The 17,423-nt window shown below is 42.1% G+C and overlaps 1 protein-coding gene across 2 annotated transcripts in view; it reads left to right on the forward strand.

The window, feature by feature from the left end:
• The window catches only part of LOC120835433 (metabotropic glutamate receptor 4), a 77,693-nt gene that overhangs the window by 40,212 nt on the left and 20,058 nt on the right, over window positions 1–17,423 (forward strand). For both annotated transcript variants that reach the window (XM_078092858.1, XM_078092857.1), the window contains exons 3-5: window positions 11,658–11,793; window positions 11,932–12,086; window positions 12,428–12,568. In XM_078092858.1, coding sequence (XP_077948984.1) covers window positions 11,658–11,793; window positions 11,932–12,086; window positions 12,428–12,568 — 432 coding nt within the window. The remainder of the gene's footprint in view (window positions 1–11,657; window positions 11,794–11,931; window positions 12,087–12,427; window positions 12,569–17,423) is intronic.

The raw sequence follows: 17,423 nt of genomic DNA on the forward strand, positions 1-17,423 counted from the left end.
CTCAGGGCGTGTCATTACCATCACAAATGACAATGCGCTCGCCAGTCCTGGGGAAGAGAGAGAGAGGGGGAGAGAGAGAGAGGGGGAGAGAGGGAGGGAGAGACGGAGGAGAGGCGTATTGGTGAGACGAAGCAGGACAGGATTTGGAGGCCGGGGAAAAAGGAGATGGTTGCAGAATCTATAGAAACAGTTGTTTGATCAGCCAGCAGCAGGGAAGCCGCTCTCGCTCTGGAATTCCCATTACGGGGTTTTCGGGTTGAGGAAGGTTTGATCAAAACGCTTCACTCTCTGCTGTTAGTCGGAAAAAAAACAACACAATTTGTTCAAAAAAAACTCCCACGTACGTTTTCTCGTTTCTCACAGTCTGCAGGCGAACCGGTCGCAGAGGAGAGCGGTGGGATATTGTTCAGGGATCATTTTTAATCTCACACTTCCATTTTTTCTTTTGTATTGATCCGTTTTGTACCATCAGCACGCTTTGTGGATGGATTAAGCCGCCGCGCAAACAAAGCGAAACGCGGTGTCCCAACATCAAGGGTGTCAATCAATGGCCGAGACTCACCGGGTCAACAGTCTCAACGCCTGTGTTTACTGAGGCAAAGCATTGGAGCAAGAGGGGCTGCTGCAACAGAGGGTGCAAACCAGAATCAATACGGCAGCTATCATCATTCTCGGGGTTTATTAATGGCTTCGCCTCGAGCCGACAACGAGAGAGAGAACACTCACTTGCATTTAGGGAACCAAGAACTCCAGCGTTTATGCAGCTCTCCACCCATCAATCATCACAGCGCCGGGTGCCCCCAGCAGTGGTCCAGCTACCTCCACTCACCTCGCAACCACGAAGCCTCCCTTCCCTCAATCATGTAATGAATGGCATCAATTTTGTGGCCAGGCTGCCAAGATATACAAATGATTCCTGAATGGGTCGCAGTCTAAAGGCTAGAAAATGTGCCGGGCTGGGTTCATTTACTCTATTTCACCCTCCTCCTTGCAGGCGGCTCAGTGGAGTTTTCATGAATTCTAAAAGGTATATCCACCTGTTCGAGACTGACAACGGGATCAGTCACACAGGACACAGCCACGAGGCACGAAACACTCGCACCCACAGGTGCTGCCCAAGATTTCCCCGTAGATAAGAATCTCTTCCCAACCAAAGAACGTGTCGTCTGCTACATCAGACAGCCGGCAAGGACACTCGCTGCTTTTCATAGAAGTCAAATTGTTTCCAGAGGATGTGGCAAAATCGGTAAAATGTCATGGCTGTGTAACCAAATGAACAATTCCTTTTTCCCTTCTGTTGAAAAAAAGAGAAATACGGCTCTACGTGACTCATTTGATCAATGTAGAGGAAGAGAAGCAATTCGATAGTTTGATTTCTATCAATTAAAAGCAATGGCACTGACCCTAAGCACAACATGTTCAACAAGTTCTCCTTGTTCTACTTCTGCCGTGTGGCTCACAGGCCAGACTGGTACTGCACCTTGAGGTGCTGGCCTCAAGGTGCAGTACCACGTCCATTGGATTATCCCGCTTTAACCCAGCTCTCATTGCGCTGACCCGCACATTGAGAAATTGTAGTGCCGCTTGGGTCTGAAGGTCTGCTCCACCTAAAGCGGATTAGCATATTTGATATGAGGTACCCTGATGCGAGTGATCCGCTTGCCTCTTCTTTCACCATTGTCGTTGTGCTGCTGTTAGAAGGCGAATGTGTCACCTTGTGTGCAACTTCAGGAAATAAGCAGCATAACAAAAGCAGGAGTCTGATGATCTTTGAAGATGTATCCACATTTTTTTTACAGTACTTCATCTTTGGTCGTACTAAACAAAACAAAAGGCTTAATTGAAAGCTACCGGTGAAAAAAAGAAGGGTTATTCATCATCTTGGAGATAAGAAGCGTGTTTGTAGTGATTTACCACAGGACAAACATATTAACGAGTTGTCTGCTGAACGTACTGCTTACTAGTGTTCTTTCATTACGGGAAAAGAACAATGTCTCCATTCCGCTGTGAATTCTCCACAGAATTCTTGACAAGGATTGAAAGAGAACGCGGCCATCACGTAGTCAGATCTCAGTACGTGTGGTTGTGGAACTAGAAAGCAACTTGCATGCAAATCAAGTTGCTTTTTTCCCCAGTTTCATTAAAAAAAGAAGAGGTACTTATCGTGAAGTCCATAAGTCTCCGTCAACAAAGCAATTAGCAAAAATCTTAAATATATTTAATATTGCAATAACTTCAATAATAATGTTTACAGCTGGGGTTGTAAGATAAACCATATTTTTAAGTAGGCACTGATCACATCTAATTTTTTTTAACAAAGTTACGGCAAATCTATTTCGCACATTTAGCTGATTCAAATTATCTTTAAATACAATGCTGGTTCACAGTTGGCCTTCAGTCATATGTTGGGATATTTACTAAATTATGCATATCAAAAAGAAATAAGCACATGAAAATAGACGGGGCCGGCTGAGTGGTTGATACGCCATGTCTTCAGGAAAACATCACAATGGCTCCGAGGCCACCGGCATATTAAACTCTCGTCGTTATCTGACTTCACTCAAATTGTTTTTACCGAACGGAACGAGTGTGCGAGGGACGGCTGAGATGTCTCTCGCCGAGGGCACTCTTTTAATGTGCCGCCGTGCTTTCAAGAAATAGTTAATTAATCGACTTAAGCGGTGGCCCAGAGATTAAAGACGGGGTGGGGTGAGTGGGGGGGGCTTTCATCGTGTCAAACCCCCTCTCAGTGTCCTCATATTACATATTGAGGTCCTCAGAGAAGACATCTGCAAACAAACTGACAAGTGTTGTTAAGCAGGACGTGGATATTTCAGATTGTACTTTTCACTTTACAAAAGACTATTTATCAGATTATGAAGATATACACGCAGGATACAGCGTTTACGTTCAGGTCTGTAATTTTATTGACTTTACCGAGCAGAAAAAACCGTGTTTGAATTGCGGTACAAATAGAGCATCCTCCATCTGTAGAGGAAATGTTGCTGCAAATTATATCACTGTCGCTTTGAATTCTTTTCATGTGGATCCTTTGATGCAAAATTGGTTTTGTGCATCTGAGCACTCAACAACATCAAAAGGTATGAGAAATGTTTTCCTTTCTGAACACAATCCTGTTTTGGGGGATTGTTTCGTCTTTGTTCAAGTATTATCTCAAATATGATCTCCAAAGTGGAGTCTTAAGATCAGTGTGTGTGTTTCACACTGTAATTATGCCACCACTAACTCACGTATATATCTTAACAAACACAAGCGTCAATATACACACAAATGCATTACTATTATGCAACTACTTGAAAACCACATGATCAAACAATTGTTTCTCAGAACAAACATTGTGGGTCTTTATAGCCTAAACATTGAATTCAAATTCAAAAGATTTTGAAAGAAAGTGAAAAAACGACTTGTTGGCGGATCGGTGAGGCTCCACGTGAACCGATGGCGCCTTATTGCTAAGGTCAGCCGCTAACAGCTGCTGGCTTTGGGAGTGTTAACGCGGGGATGTTTGGAAGGTACGTCACGTCCAGCTCTTTTATTCTGCCCCACGGCAATCTTTACATGATGATAAAAACCACAAGTGTTCCAAGATAACCGAAGAAACTTCTATTTATCTCAAGGGGGAAATAAAGCTCTGTACTAAATTCAATCCGTCCCATAGCTGGTGGGACATTTCAGTCACAGCTACACATGTGATCCTGCTGACGGTGCCGAGTCTCGGGTAAATTTCACGGCTATCTGCCCGATAGCTGAGGATATAAACCAGGTGGACCTGGAACCCTCTGAGTCCGTCAGGTCAGTTTGTGGGACGATTACTGCAGAGCTGTGCTCACGCTGGAAGCCGCGGAGCTGCCACAATGCTTTCTGTGCTGAGATGGGAAACTACTGTCTGTCCCGCTGGGTTTTCTGCTGCCATGTTTAACAGCTTTCACAAGTAAAATCCGGACATGTGGATCAAGTTTTGACAGCGAATCCTATTGGCATCATAAGGGACTAATTGGAACGAGTCCAGTTTTAGAAATGTTTAAATGAAGTTATTTATTCATAGTCATTTATTTTGAGGATATAGTGAAAAAACAGCTCAAACTTCAAGCTGTTAACTACATAAGCTCAAAAAGGCGAGCTGTGGTATTCAATTGTGTTGTTTTCTGAGGTGTTGTTGTTAATTGGTCAATTTGTGTATTGTTGGTTGCCAATATAACAGATTCATTGATTATTATAAAAACTTTTTTAGAGATATCTATTTCTTATGTTCTGGAATAAAGGTTGATTCGGTATGTGAAAAGAAAATCTTCTCGATACATCAATGCAAGTAAGCAATCAAGTATTGATTAAGGGTTAGAAGACATTCTTCAGACATGCTTTTTTGAATTTTAGTTTTTTTTAGTTTTTCCATTTTTTTGTTTCCTCTGCAGGCAGTTTAAAAAAGATATTTATATCATATGTTTTCGCAAACGTTCACAGATGTTTGTATCACCTGCGTCACAGGGCTAAAGCTGCATTCTATAAATCAAATCAACCACTTTAGGGAGTTGCATCCTAAAAACACCACATGGATCGTAGTTGATAGAAAAACCTGAAAATCAATCAGTCGATTAGAAGATGAAAGCAGCGGTGTTTAATTGGCGGGGCGGGCATGACGACGAATGGACAGAGGTCACTCATTTTCTTTAGGACGGGAACAATCGAAGGCTTCCCTTTCAAGGTTCAGGGAAGCAAAGAGGTTTTCATTTAGAAAAGGGAGTGGGCACATTATTCAGCCATTTTGAAAACACTTTACTCCGCGCCTCGGTCTTGAGGTTGCTCTTACTTTCCACTCCTTGGCAGTGTTCCTCCAGGTCTGCATTCATTATGCATAACACAATTCTTGATGTGATTTATACAACCCAACATAATGAATTTACAAAATGGTTTGTCGCCCACATATTTTACCCGTATCTCTGCAGTTATGATTTCGCAGCACTGTTATCTCACAGGCCTGGAAGCTTAACGGCTCGGTGGAAGCTCCTGTGCTCCCAGGCAACAGGTCTCTCTAATGATGGGCAATTATGCTTGTGGCACGTCAATTATGGTGCAAACATACTCAAAAGCGGCTGTGTATCATTTTTTGAAGTCTCAACATTTTTCTGTGAAAAGGTTTTCTGTGCTATTGGGTATCTCTCACCGCTCACGGTATCTCTCACGAACCGCCCCCCCCCCCCAAAAAAAACCCATATTGATATTTTTTTTTACTTAGTAAGAATTACTTCTAAAACAAATTCAAGATGACCTTGTTCCTGCTTACATCATAGAAGAATGACACGGTGAAATTCAAGAATAATAGGAACCTTTCTGTTCACTTTGTCCTCCCTAGGGAGCCTGTTTATTCTCATAATTTCCATTAACACCTTTTAATTGTGAGCATTGGTCCTTTTTCTACCCGGGACAGAGACACAATCTCTGGAGGAGACCTTGGCTCTGCAGTGAGGATCGACTCGGAAATCCTAGTCAATTGAATTTTCTCAATAGCTCTGCTAGAATTTAAACTCTAACATAAAGAGAACAGACACTGTAACGAGCGCATGCCCCCTTTGCTGAAATGGCTAGCTTGTTAGCATACATTTGAATATTTAAAAGGACTCTCAACCTTAACATGTTAATCTACGCGATTAATGTTGCCCGAGATCAATGCGATAAATTATATTAACGCAGTTAATGCAACTTTGTTTACTCCCAAAGCTGACCGCCGAAACGAGACCGCCGCTACCTGCAGTCAATTAGATCGGAGAGCGCAAGTCGGAAGCTGAAGATGGAGAGAGCCCATCTGCATTGGAAATAAGTCAAACAGAGGCGCGACTGTGCAGAGGAATGTGTCAATCAGAAGGGGGGTGAGTGGCAAACGGACCACTTTACGCACCGCTAGGCTAAGTTAGCTGCTAGGCTACTTCCATCTCAACATATACCCTACAGAGGACCACCACTGTGTCAAAAAAACAACAACATTCTTTTAATCGTGATTAATGTATTTCAAAATATGCGATTAATTAGTTAATTTTTTTTAATCTATTGACAGCGCTATTAATTAAGTAAAACAAAATAAGCAATAATTTGGAGTTGTGTTTTCTGTCAGCTAATGGATGTTAGTCCACTTACTCACTTTTATGTCCCTTTTGCTCTCCAACAACCCCCTATGGGAATATCAGGCTAAATGCTTCTGTTTTCCATCAGTGCAGGTAGTGAACGGTCGTTTTCTACCTCCTGCATTAGTTTATTTCCCAACAGTCTTGCAAAAGCTTGTCTGAAAACTCTTTTGGTGGCACTGAACTATGACGGTATTACAGAGTCAATTAGGTAGGCAGCAGTCAGGTACTCGTGTTTGTATGGCTTAGTGTGCGGACTCAACTCTGCTCGAAGCATTTCTGGCGAGAGAGGTCGTGCACAAGTCAATTGGTTTGATTGAAACCGCTGCCCTGGCTTCAAAGAAGAGGTGAAAGATACACTAGAACTATATTAAGCCACCCCGCTTTGCACTTCTAAGAGGGATTGAAATAAAGGGAATATGACAAGCCATCCGTTAATGGGATTTCTCTGGTGATTAGAGATGCACCGATCAATCAAAATGACCAGAATTGGAGGATTTTCGGGTTGCTCCGCCATGACCAATACCCAGTCCATCAATCTTGGATGCAGCCAATTCCTTGCTGGTGAAAATGTGAAAGCACGGTGGGTGGCGGCAATAAGGACAGTAGGTGACTACCGGCTCCTTGTGAGTATTTCACAGTGCCGTCGGTGTGCGGAAGACAGGCGGAAGCTACACGCCACAGGATTGGGAGTTGTTATATTATAACACAAAAAAAGTATGAACATACTGCTGATTTTCTGATTCGTCAATTACAGTTCTTGCGAATGTATAAAAGCGGCTGCTTAGTTTGGTGACATTTCAGAAGAGCAGACTGGCGGCTCTCTTATTCAGCTCAGATTTCCTTTACTTGAATGTGATACGGCAGACGCTACCTCCATTCAACGTTGTGAAAATGTTGAGGGGTGATTCTTTCCACCACTTTGTTCTGACGTTTTAAAACCTAACAGGGATTAGCTCGATTGGAGGCAATAATAACTAAAGGTCAAATTGGAAATGATGATAGGTTTTGACTCCTCTCTCATAGCCCGATCCTAAGCATTGTGATACACCACAAGGTTGTCATCTTCTTTACCTCAAACGTATTTTTATGTCATTCGTTATTTTGTGAGGCAATACAGTCGACATCACGAGTGTTATTTCCAAAGTATTTTTCCGTTTGATGAAAGTCAGAATGGACTTGTAACTGCTGTTATTTGCCATATTTGTCAAAATATATCCTTTTTATCTAAAGAACATGGAGGGAGGCAACGTACGGAATGATTATTTGGCGGTTTTATTTTAGATGTATCATTGCTAAACGGGTAACGGGTCAGTAATTTAACATTTTATTTAACATTAATTCATCAAAATAGCAGTTGTGACAAACCTCCCTCTCTATTGAGTCTTACAATAGCCTCTAAAGAAGTATCTAAAATTGAAATGAGTAAAAAGCTATCTAAAAAAAACACATCTGCTGTACAATTTAATATGAAACAATAGTCTATAAATGAAGGCAAACGGTTGCTGAGGCATCACCTTGAAGTTGTTATGCATAAATGAACAGTGTATTTACACATCCAATAGATATATAGAAAAAAGTTTCCTTCATTGTGCAAATAGTAAAACAAGAATCCAGAACTAATACACTTGGGTCCTAATTCTTTGTGGTTTATTCCTTACTTCATTCACACATGTCATTTAACCCAAAATTGATATGACAGTATTGATTATTACACTTGTTTTAAAACAAATGAGGCTGATTTATTTTTCCATTGCCGGTGTTTCTCCGGATAGCGGCCATGTCAGAAAAATATCTGTGACATGTTATTAGATATATATAATTGCATTCATATAATATGAACACAGTTGGAATACAGATGCTTCTGGTCAGGCATTCACTCCCATTTGATTTTGACTTAATATTTCAAGTCTGAGATTAACCGATTCTGCCGCACTCCAGAAAGTCGTCAACATCTGGAGCTTGAAAAAAACAAAATGAAAAACAAGAGAAAGTCAAGATAGTGCGTCCAACTAGTTAATGATTTACTTGACTTCCTCCACAGACAAAACACACAAAAGGACCTGTTTAATAATGGGGGAAAGATGTACAATTAGAAAACACACTGGAGCGGAGACGGAACAAATTGCCTTTTCGTATTGCTTTGTTTTAATTGAACTGAGCACGGACACAGCGTAACAGATTAGAGTCTAGTATCAGCCACGCTGGAAGATGCGTCTTGGAATTTCTTTTAAATGCCTTCGTTTGACAGGAATTTCTTCTCCGGCACGTCGGAAGAATACTCACTACACACTTGGCAAGAAGAGAAAATCATTTGCAAGAGGAGGTTATTTCAAATCTCCTCACACAACCACGAAACAACCTCCTGACGGTAAGAAAGAAATCCAACAGCAAACACGAGGTTCCTCTTTGTATTGTAAATGCAGTGGGGAGGTAAAACCATCACAGAAAAAAAGTTTCTTTCTAGCTTCAAACGGTTTGTCAGGATCCGGTTTCCCACTCTTGAATATGTTGTCTGTTTGTTACTTAAAACCTTACATGAACTTTTGTGACTTCACTGCGGTTCACATCTCATTTGTAAAACTTTAGTTGGGCTGCTGAGGACGCGGTGAATAGTTCACGCGTTTCCTTTTCAATGTCATACCACCGCTGTTCATTAATCAAAGATAAATATTATCAAAGTCCTGTTGACATACGTCCTCGCTAATCTACCGCAACTGATCGTTATCAGTATTCAGCATGAGGACATCTGCGTCTTGTTGTGTCTTTTTTTCAATGACTAACTGCTCCCTGACTACATAACGTACTCAAATTAGAGCACAGAGCAGCATCACTGAACTTTTCAATAGAATGAAAACATTGTTTTCTTTTTCTAGGACCGCTGCAAGGTTAGCGTGCTCGCTGATGTTCTTACAAGTGCTTTTTTGAATAGGAAATCACAGAATGTTTTACTTTGAATTGTTTTCGTGAAAGCCATGCAACAGAAGATGTGCTGGTGCTGAAGGCACGGTGAAGGACGAGACACTAAAGTTTGTGCTCAAATGACACGCGTCTGTCAGCTCATGTGGAGTTCAATGCCTTTGAAATTATTGGATTCAGGAGGAGCTGATGACTACTGTGCAATGCATAAAAAAAGCTCTATATTGATTCTCATCCATGCCTTTCTTTAAAGCCAGTGGGATTTTAAGTGTTGTTTGTGTGCGATTGTCTCATGTGTAATTTCTGTGTACACTAATCTTGTGGTTTATTTAAACTAACTAGAATCTCACAATGTGCTGAACCTTAAAACAGAAGTAAGTGGTGTTTTTGGAAACATATAAAGCTGATAAGGAAAACTTGTTATTTGGATGGATGCAACAACATTTAGTCCATTTTCGTTAACATCTCCTGTCCTGGAGCGGCAGCGTTTTGTCACCATTGTTAGCACTTTGTTAAGAGGGCAAACGTTTAGTCCTCTGCTGGGGAATGTGGGAACCTCAAAGTGAGGCTGCGGTTTGCATGATTCTCACTTGTCACTTATCTAGTTTGAGTTAACACCCCAAATAGACGATAATACAGCATGTTTCAGTCAACTGGACAAGTGGGTCATCACACACACACACACACACACACGCACGGCTGAAGTGATGAAATTCCTTAAAGACTGAAGTGAAGGCAAAAGCTCCCTGCAGCAGTCCGCCTTAAACTAAAGGAGGATGACCAGCAGCCAAAACGTGTGTGAGATTTTCTTTTTTTCTCAGTGTTCCAAAAATCCCTTCATGGATCAAACACCCAATGCACTTCCTGCTCAAAATCTGTCATCATCCCTAAAGGAAGGATGTGTCAAAGAAAACTTTCAGAAAACGGAAACAAGCCGAAATAGTGGTTTCTAAGAGCCTTCTCTTAAAAAGACTGGGACAGAAAAACGGTCACTAGAATCATCAGTTTGGATGAAATTGTTGCACCTCTGCAGGATTTAGTTGATTTACAGAAAATCTGAAATTTGCAAATGTCTGATCATTGTGAAAAACATTTCTACTCTTACCCACAAGGTTTTCCCGTCGTCTTTGAATCCTTAATATGTTTTTGGCATTTCCTTTTGTATATCTCGGCACTAATCCTGGTGGAATGTGTATTCCAACATTGGTCACCCCTGCTTAAATTATATCTGACTGCAAGCAAACTGCAGGTCTCCTGCTTTAATATATTTGTAAAACTATTGTATGCTGAATTATTAAACTCGATTGCACTATATGTTCCTCTTACTATGAGCCTAAATCCATGGTTTCTTTTTCAGCATGTGGGGTGGTAGAATTATTTTTTTATCCCCTCAAAAAGAGGAAAACAACAACAGCAAAAAAAAATGACCGAACTGATTCTTGATGCAGTGATGAGCATACTTTAAAGATGTGGCGTAAGTGGGTCACACAATAGTGTTTTTATTTTTGGTGCTGAGTGATCTTGATTTCCTGCTGTCCAGCCTTTTTCCTGCCTTTTTGGTTTTAGTTTTGCATAATCAAGTGAAACCTCAGCTTAAGAAGAAAGAGACGCTGACAAAATATTTTTGTGCAGTCATATGTGCTGACAAAAGAGAAATTTGTTTCGGTGCCAGCTGATATACTGTTGGAAGGAATGCGTCAGAGACGTGGATTCCTTCAAAAACTCTCATTAGCTACTCCAGCCCGTCATTCTCAAAACACTGTACACTGCTCTCACTGCAGGATTGTTGCAGCTCTCTTATTTTGCTGACAAAACATGCATTATTGGAATACACGCTCAGAAACTCTAGAACCTACAGTCTAGAAGCTAAAAAAAGAAAAATACACTAAAATAAGAATGACGGAAGCCTTTCTGCTGTTAGATTTATGCGTGATGTCGTTGACGTGACTCAACTGGAAGGAAGGTGTTACTTTAATTAACAAGCCGTTATTTTTTTTCTATCATTTAATTGGTTGTTTCCTCTGAAGGCTTTTCGCAAAAAACAACACGTTGGGCTGTTGTGTCAATCTTAATTTAACGAACTATAAATAATGAAATACACGGTTTAGTTTCCCTCACTCCAAACTGATCTCGGTATTCAGCCCCGATAGGTACAGCGTGTACCTACTGCACACCGGCTGTACAGTGTGTGTACTTGATGTACACACACCGTACATATCTTAGTTGTGTCCCCACTGTCCCGAGAGCTGCAGGAGGCTGAGAAAACAATCCTTGGGAAAACCATCCCACACTCAGGCGCTCTAAATCGCCCCCGAGAAAATCCCGTTGAAGAGGCACCGGAGACACTGCTCCGGCTGCAGAAAACATATCCCGAAATCCTTTTGTTTGTTCTTTTGCGTACTTTTCAGTTTGCTTTTGCAAGGACTCCGGTTGGAGAGTTGGTTGTATTGCGAGTGTTATTCGTGAGGTATTTTTACCTTATTGCATTTAAATTCTGTTCACACAACAACAATGTACAGTGACGTCTTTTTTTGTGTCTGTGAAGCCAGTATTCTACACCTCCCTTTGAATCATCATTAATTCCATCTCCTGTGTGTTTAGGGGGAGTGTGCATCTCCCAGTCTGTCAAGATTCCCCGGGAGCCCAAACAGGGGGAGTTCGACAAGGTCATCCGACGCCTGAGAGAAAACCCGAATGCGAGAGTCGTCATCCTTTTTGCCAACGAAGACGATATCAAGTAGGTGGTAACGGCTGCGCAACACTTTGACAGAAGATAAAGAAAAACAACAACATCCGAGCGACCCCGTCCGTATGATGACAGAACCCAAGGGGAGCTGGTCGGGATGTTGCAACATCTGTTTCCTCACCTTTGCAGGCGGCTACTTCACGCTGCTAAAAAGGCCAACCAGACGGGTCATTTCATCTGGGTGGGGTCGGACAGCTGGGGATCAAAGATCTCTCCAGTCGTGCACCAGGAGGAGATGGCGGAGGGGGCCGTCACCATCCTACCCAAGCGCCAGTCCATCAGAGGTACAGAGTGGAGCATTGTGCTTTGTGCATGTATCAGACCCCCCCCCCCCCCCCCCGCCCAACCCCCCCTTCTCTGAAACAAAAGCATGTGCATGTTTCGGCGGAGCCTTTCATGTGATGCCGGGCTGAATCTGTTTGCAGAAGAATACAAAAAACGTTGCGATGCTTAACTATTGATCATATCATCATCAAGAAGTCAGTCAAACTAAGCTACAGAGTAAGATGTCATATTTAATCAATTATACTGCAGACAACATCAGAGCTGCGGTTCAACGGCTGCACCAACATTGTTGTTTACGCTCATACACTCCGTGTCGATGACAATGAAATGCTGTGTTCAGGGTTTGATCGTTACTTCATCAGCCGAACGCTGGAGAACAACAGAAGGAATATCTGGTTTGCTGAGTTCTGGGAGAACAACTTCAGCTGCAAACTCAGCCGTCACGCCGTGAAGAAAGGGTCCGGCCTGAAAAAGTGCACAAGTAAGACACTCGCTCGCCGTGGAAAAGGCTGTTTAATGTTATTTTTGTTCAAACTTTTAAACGCCGTGAGAACATTCTTCACACACATTTGGCTCAGGCTATGTTTTGCCCACCTATAAAAAAAAAGAAAAAAGAAGTAGAGTGACTATTCATCCAATGTTCAAACCTACAGTTAATCTCACTGCTCCTTTCAGGGCTTTCACAGTTTAGCGTGTTTACGCACATGGCTGTAACACGTGAATGGTTCAGCTGGGCTGCACGGGGAAGACCTCCGGCTCTGTCCCGTACGTTCTGCAGCTGTGGAGAGCACAATCTGTCGTGAGGAAATCCTGTGCATTTCTTTTAAAGATGTGAACACCAATTAAGTGGTACGACGCATATTTAAATAAGGGATGAACGCATGTTTTGTCTTCGGTTAATTGGATTCTCCCTGTTCCTGAACTACCTGCTGGAATCATAGACCTCTCGCACCTTTGGCTTAAGGAGCCAGACGTTTTATCACTCATGCTCAAAGCCAGCTGAGGACTGAGCTCATACCACGATCTCAAAGCTAGATCCCGTAATTCTAATGAATGATGATCAGGTTTGAATTTACATTCACATGTAAAAATGTATCTTCAGGTTCTTTTGTTGAACCTTGGAAAATGAAAAACACTAATGTGTAATTATGGCCAGTGCGGCTCACGCGTGCGGGAGACTCTTCTTCAGGGGCACAAGGCTGCAAACTCACCCGTTCTCACATTATTACGGCCGATTTTACGTCTCTTGCCCATCTGAATAATGTTTTTTTGGGTGAACTTCAGACACTCACACGGAATTAAAGGAACAACCTCCTTGCTGTGAGGTGACGGTGCTCAGCGGTGCTATTGCGGCCATTAGCACTTTACTGCACATGAGGTTTCCTTTCCTGATTAATAATATTAGGTATTTAATATTCAGTGATCTAGATTTATTCATCAATTTGTTATGGCATTTACTTAAATGTTCAGTCAATCGGTTACCCAGTTTATACAGTCCATCAATTTTTAATATGAGCCTCATGCAGCAACGTCCTTTTACATGCTTTCTTCAAAAGTCACCTCCAGATCCTCTGCTACAGGTGCGCCCAATGATCGACCCCACTAGGACGTTAATGGGAGGCGCGTGGCTCATGTGAAAACAAATTCATTGTTAATTGTGTATTCGAAGAAAAATAAGAGAAAATGTGTTATAGATATTTGCTCCATCGTGAGTTTGATTACCTTGCAATGGTGAACGCACCATTAAAGACACGGTCATTGTTTTCTGGGGGATGATTGGTTGATGCCACTGTCTGTGCCGCACCATTAACGGTTAACTCCCAGTTTAATGTGTAATGGGAACAGATGGTAATATTGAACTCCCAGCTTATTGAAATCAATGTGATGAAGAACCTTGAATAGTCTGACAGCTAATTAAACGTATTTCGACTCCATCACAGATTCCCGGCTTGTTGTTTAGTACTAAAACTGTCAAGATATGATATATCGCTATATGTTTACATTGCTGTGTACATTTAAGTCAATAAATGTAAAGAATATTTTGACTCAATCCCCTCAAAGGCTTCCCGGAGGAGGTTGACAGGTAGAACATAGAGATTCTGATTTGTATATTTACAGTTTCAATGGAAGGGTTGATATCCCCTTATGTGTAATTCTAGGAGTGACCAGTCCAATATTAAGAGCTAAGGAGTCTTTTGTAGAGGCTCAAAACTGAGTCTTTTTCATTTATAGACAATAAAATAATCCAGATAATAGATAATCCAACAAACGAAGATCTCGGCAAAACTGTAAACCAAACCAGTTCTGCCTAAAAGAGCTCTGACTAAATCCACTAGAGAGGAATTAAAAGTTTTACTCTTTTACTGGGCGACGTCTTCACAGTCGCAACACTAAACACAGAGGGTCATCTGTCCTGTCGGGAAACGCTTAGCTGGATAAGCTAATGATGACGGATGAGTTAGTCGGCAGAATGGAACGAGAGGGCGAATATCGGCGAGCTCCTCGGGGGGCTTCCATGGCGTTTCCGGGAGCACGCTGTCCGATCGGCACTCTGGATAACGCTCAGAACACGGGTTTTTAGCTATAAATAAAGTGTAAACACAGGGGTTTAAACGCAAACGCTTTTGGTCTTGCATTTAAAGAGTTTCATGGATCTTTTCATGACCCTGGAAAGAAAGAGGGTTAACGGGTTAATGTCTATATTACTATATTGTATATTAACAGCTTAGATGAGGAGCGGGATACAAAGGTGTTTTCTTGTTCTTTCCTTAGCAGTAATTCCAAGGGCACAGTTTATTTTATTTTTATTTATGTTATTTTGTACTTTGTCAAACATTGAAGCCTTTACCCGCAAAGTGATGCTTGAATCTATTAATCGGCCTTTGTGCAGCTCAGTCTGCTGCCACAGAATGATTCATAGATTTTCTTTTTATATGGAGTCATATTTTCAGATAACGTGGTTAAGATGAATACAATTTAACATACAGAGTATCGGATTATGGTCACATAGGCGACACGACGAAGACTGAGCTGAGTTTATTTATAAAACACATTTCAGTGACAAGGCCATTCAAATCCCCTTACATTAAACATCAAAAGAACCCCATTAGGAACGGACATTTAGACACATTAGAGGCTGTTAAGCCAGCAGAATATGAAACAGAGAAACATCTAAAATAGAAAAAGCTAAGGAGAGAAAATGATCAAATATCACCCGACTTATCTCTTTAAATAAAGATGGGCTGAGTGAAAAGATGAGGCCGTTCACTAGCTTTGTATTTCCTCTTCAGGTTTGTTAACAAGACGATGAGCATTAAAACACCATGACTCTATAAAACTAAATACAAAATAATGAAACTGAAAGTTGGAAAAACATGTCGACCATGGTTCTGATTACACTGATTGGGAATCCCGAGCACTCAACCAAATAATTGACTGAAGTTTTACTGTAAGACATAAAGTACCCAGTCAAAGTTAATCTAAAAGCTGACGATCCTGCAATGATTTCACGTTTTGACTACACCTTTGTACTCGCTTCACTTCGTGACTCTTGCGGTGGTAAACCCTCTCACCAGCGCCAGGTACCTGCAGGACGCAGTCCCTGGCTCTTCTATGACATCCCTCCTCATTACAGGCGTTTAAGCGTGAGCCATCCATGAGCCCTGCTTCACGGGGAGACAGAATCTTGCAGCATTTGTTGGAGGTTAAAGTGTGACACTCGCGGGGTTTCTCCCCCTGGAGGAGAGCTTTGCAGAGTGTCTGAGGCAGCTGTGAGAGAACCACATGGGGCGTGCTGCAGAATTATCGGTGTCCTGAGAGGGTTAGACGGCTCAGTGTGATCAAAGGATAAGGCGGGCATGAGAGACTGGGAGAGAGAGAAAAAAGGGTGAGACTTGTCTTTCATATGTGTACGAAGGAGGTTTAAATCTGACGTTGATTAATGTGCAAAAGAGCAGTAAGGTAGAGCAGAGCTTCATCCCATAGGCTCCCTCTTTCTCCTGCATATTAATGATGTGGGCACAGCAGGAAACCCAGCAATGCAGATAAGCCAAACATGTGCTTGGCTTTTTCATTCTAGCATCTATTTTTTAAACCGCTTACCCTGTTCGTGGACGCGGGATGCTGGAGCCTTTCCCACCGTGCACGTGGTTAGAGATTGGACATTGTTGTACGATGGCAATAAATACAACATGGATTATGTTGGAGGTGTTTGAGGGGATAGTTCCGTGCGCAGATCAGACAGAGGTCGAATTCAAAGGGAGTTTGGGCACGTTTTACTTGTCTTCTCAAAATAGTCTCACAGAATGACAGATCTTGAAAGACATCATTTCTGATTTTAGGATATTGCGATTAACATCTGTCACATTTGTGGATATTTTGTAGTCTAAATAAATGTAAAAACGTTTTTCAGAGATTAATCCAAAACGACAATAATTGTGAGCCCCAACCCTAAAAAGAGCTAGTAAGCAAATACGAGCTTTCAATTCAGATACAAGAAGTTATAGAGTCCAATGAAACAAATATTGAAATAAAGAAGAGCAGCCCACAGCGCCGGTGTCAGATTGGGTTAAGAGGCAGCTAAAATATTTTGGCAGGAAAGAACAGGATGGCCTGTGGCCAATCGCGAGATGAAAAATGGTCAAAGGTCTAAGCCCACACACACTGTCACAAAATGTCTCGCGTGACACCTCAGAGAGGAGGACACCCACACACTGCTTCACATTCTACTCCATCATAATCTTAATGGATTTCTCTGAAAAGACAAAAATGCCCACCATCAAAAAATGTGTGTGCCGGAGCCAAAACGCCAATGAGCGAGGGAGCTGGAGAGGGAGACGGAGGGAAAGGACGGAAATGGTCTTTCGGGGGAGGAGACAATACAAAGTTAGAGTGGTTTGCCCGCCAAGCCTGCGAGAGAAAAAAAATCACTCTCACTCCCGTCCTGGCTCGCGAGATTCCCAGTGGCATAAGCATGTAGGCCAAACTGTGACAATCTCTGTCCAATCAATGCCCCGTGGCCCTTAATTACTGAGCCGTAACCTCCAACAATAATTCATGCGTTTCAAAAGCCTCGTGAGATAATCGGGGGGCATTAAAAACCCTTCTGATCTGAAGCAAGAGCTGGAGATGCACTAAATGAAAGGTGGCGAACAGAAGGAGACCTTTGCTGATTTGGGGGCCAGCTCTCTTTCAGACCCAAGTGGCCTTTGGAAATGGCTTTCGCGTAAAGAGGACAGACGGATGCATGAAGAATTACTGATCCGTCATGACATGTTTTGGTGATGCGCCGCCGATCAGCTCAAACGTGGACAAAACAAGCATGAGCCAAACTGCAT

The sequence above is a fragment of the Gasterosteus aculeatus genome, chromosome 17 (genome assembly GCF_964276395.1).
Source record: "Gasterosteus aculeatus chromosome 17, fGasAcu3.hap1.1, whole genome shotgun sequence".
Taxonomy (NCBI): Eukaryota; Metazoa; Chordata; class Actinopteri; order Perciformes; family Gasterosteidae; genus Gasterosteus; species Gasterosteus aculeatus.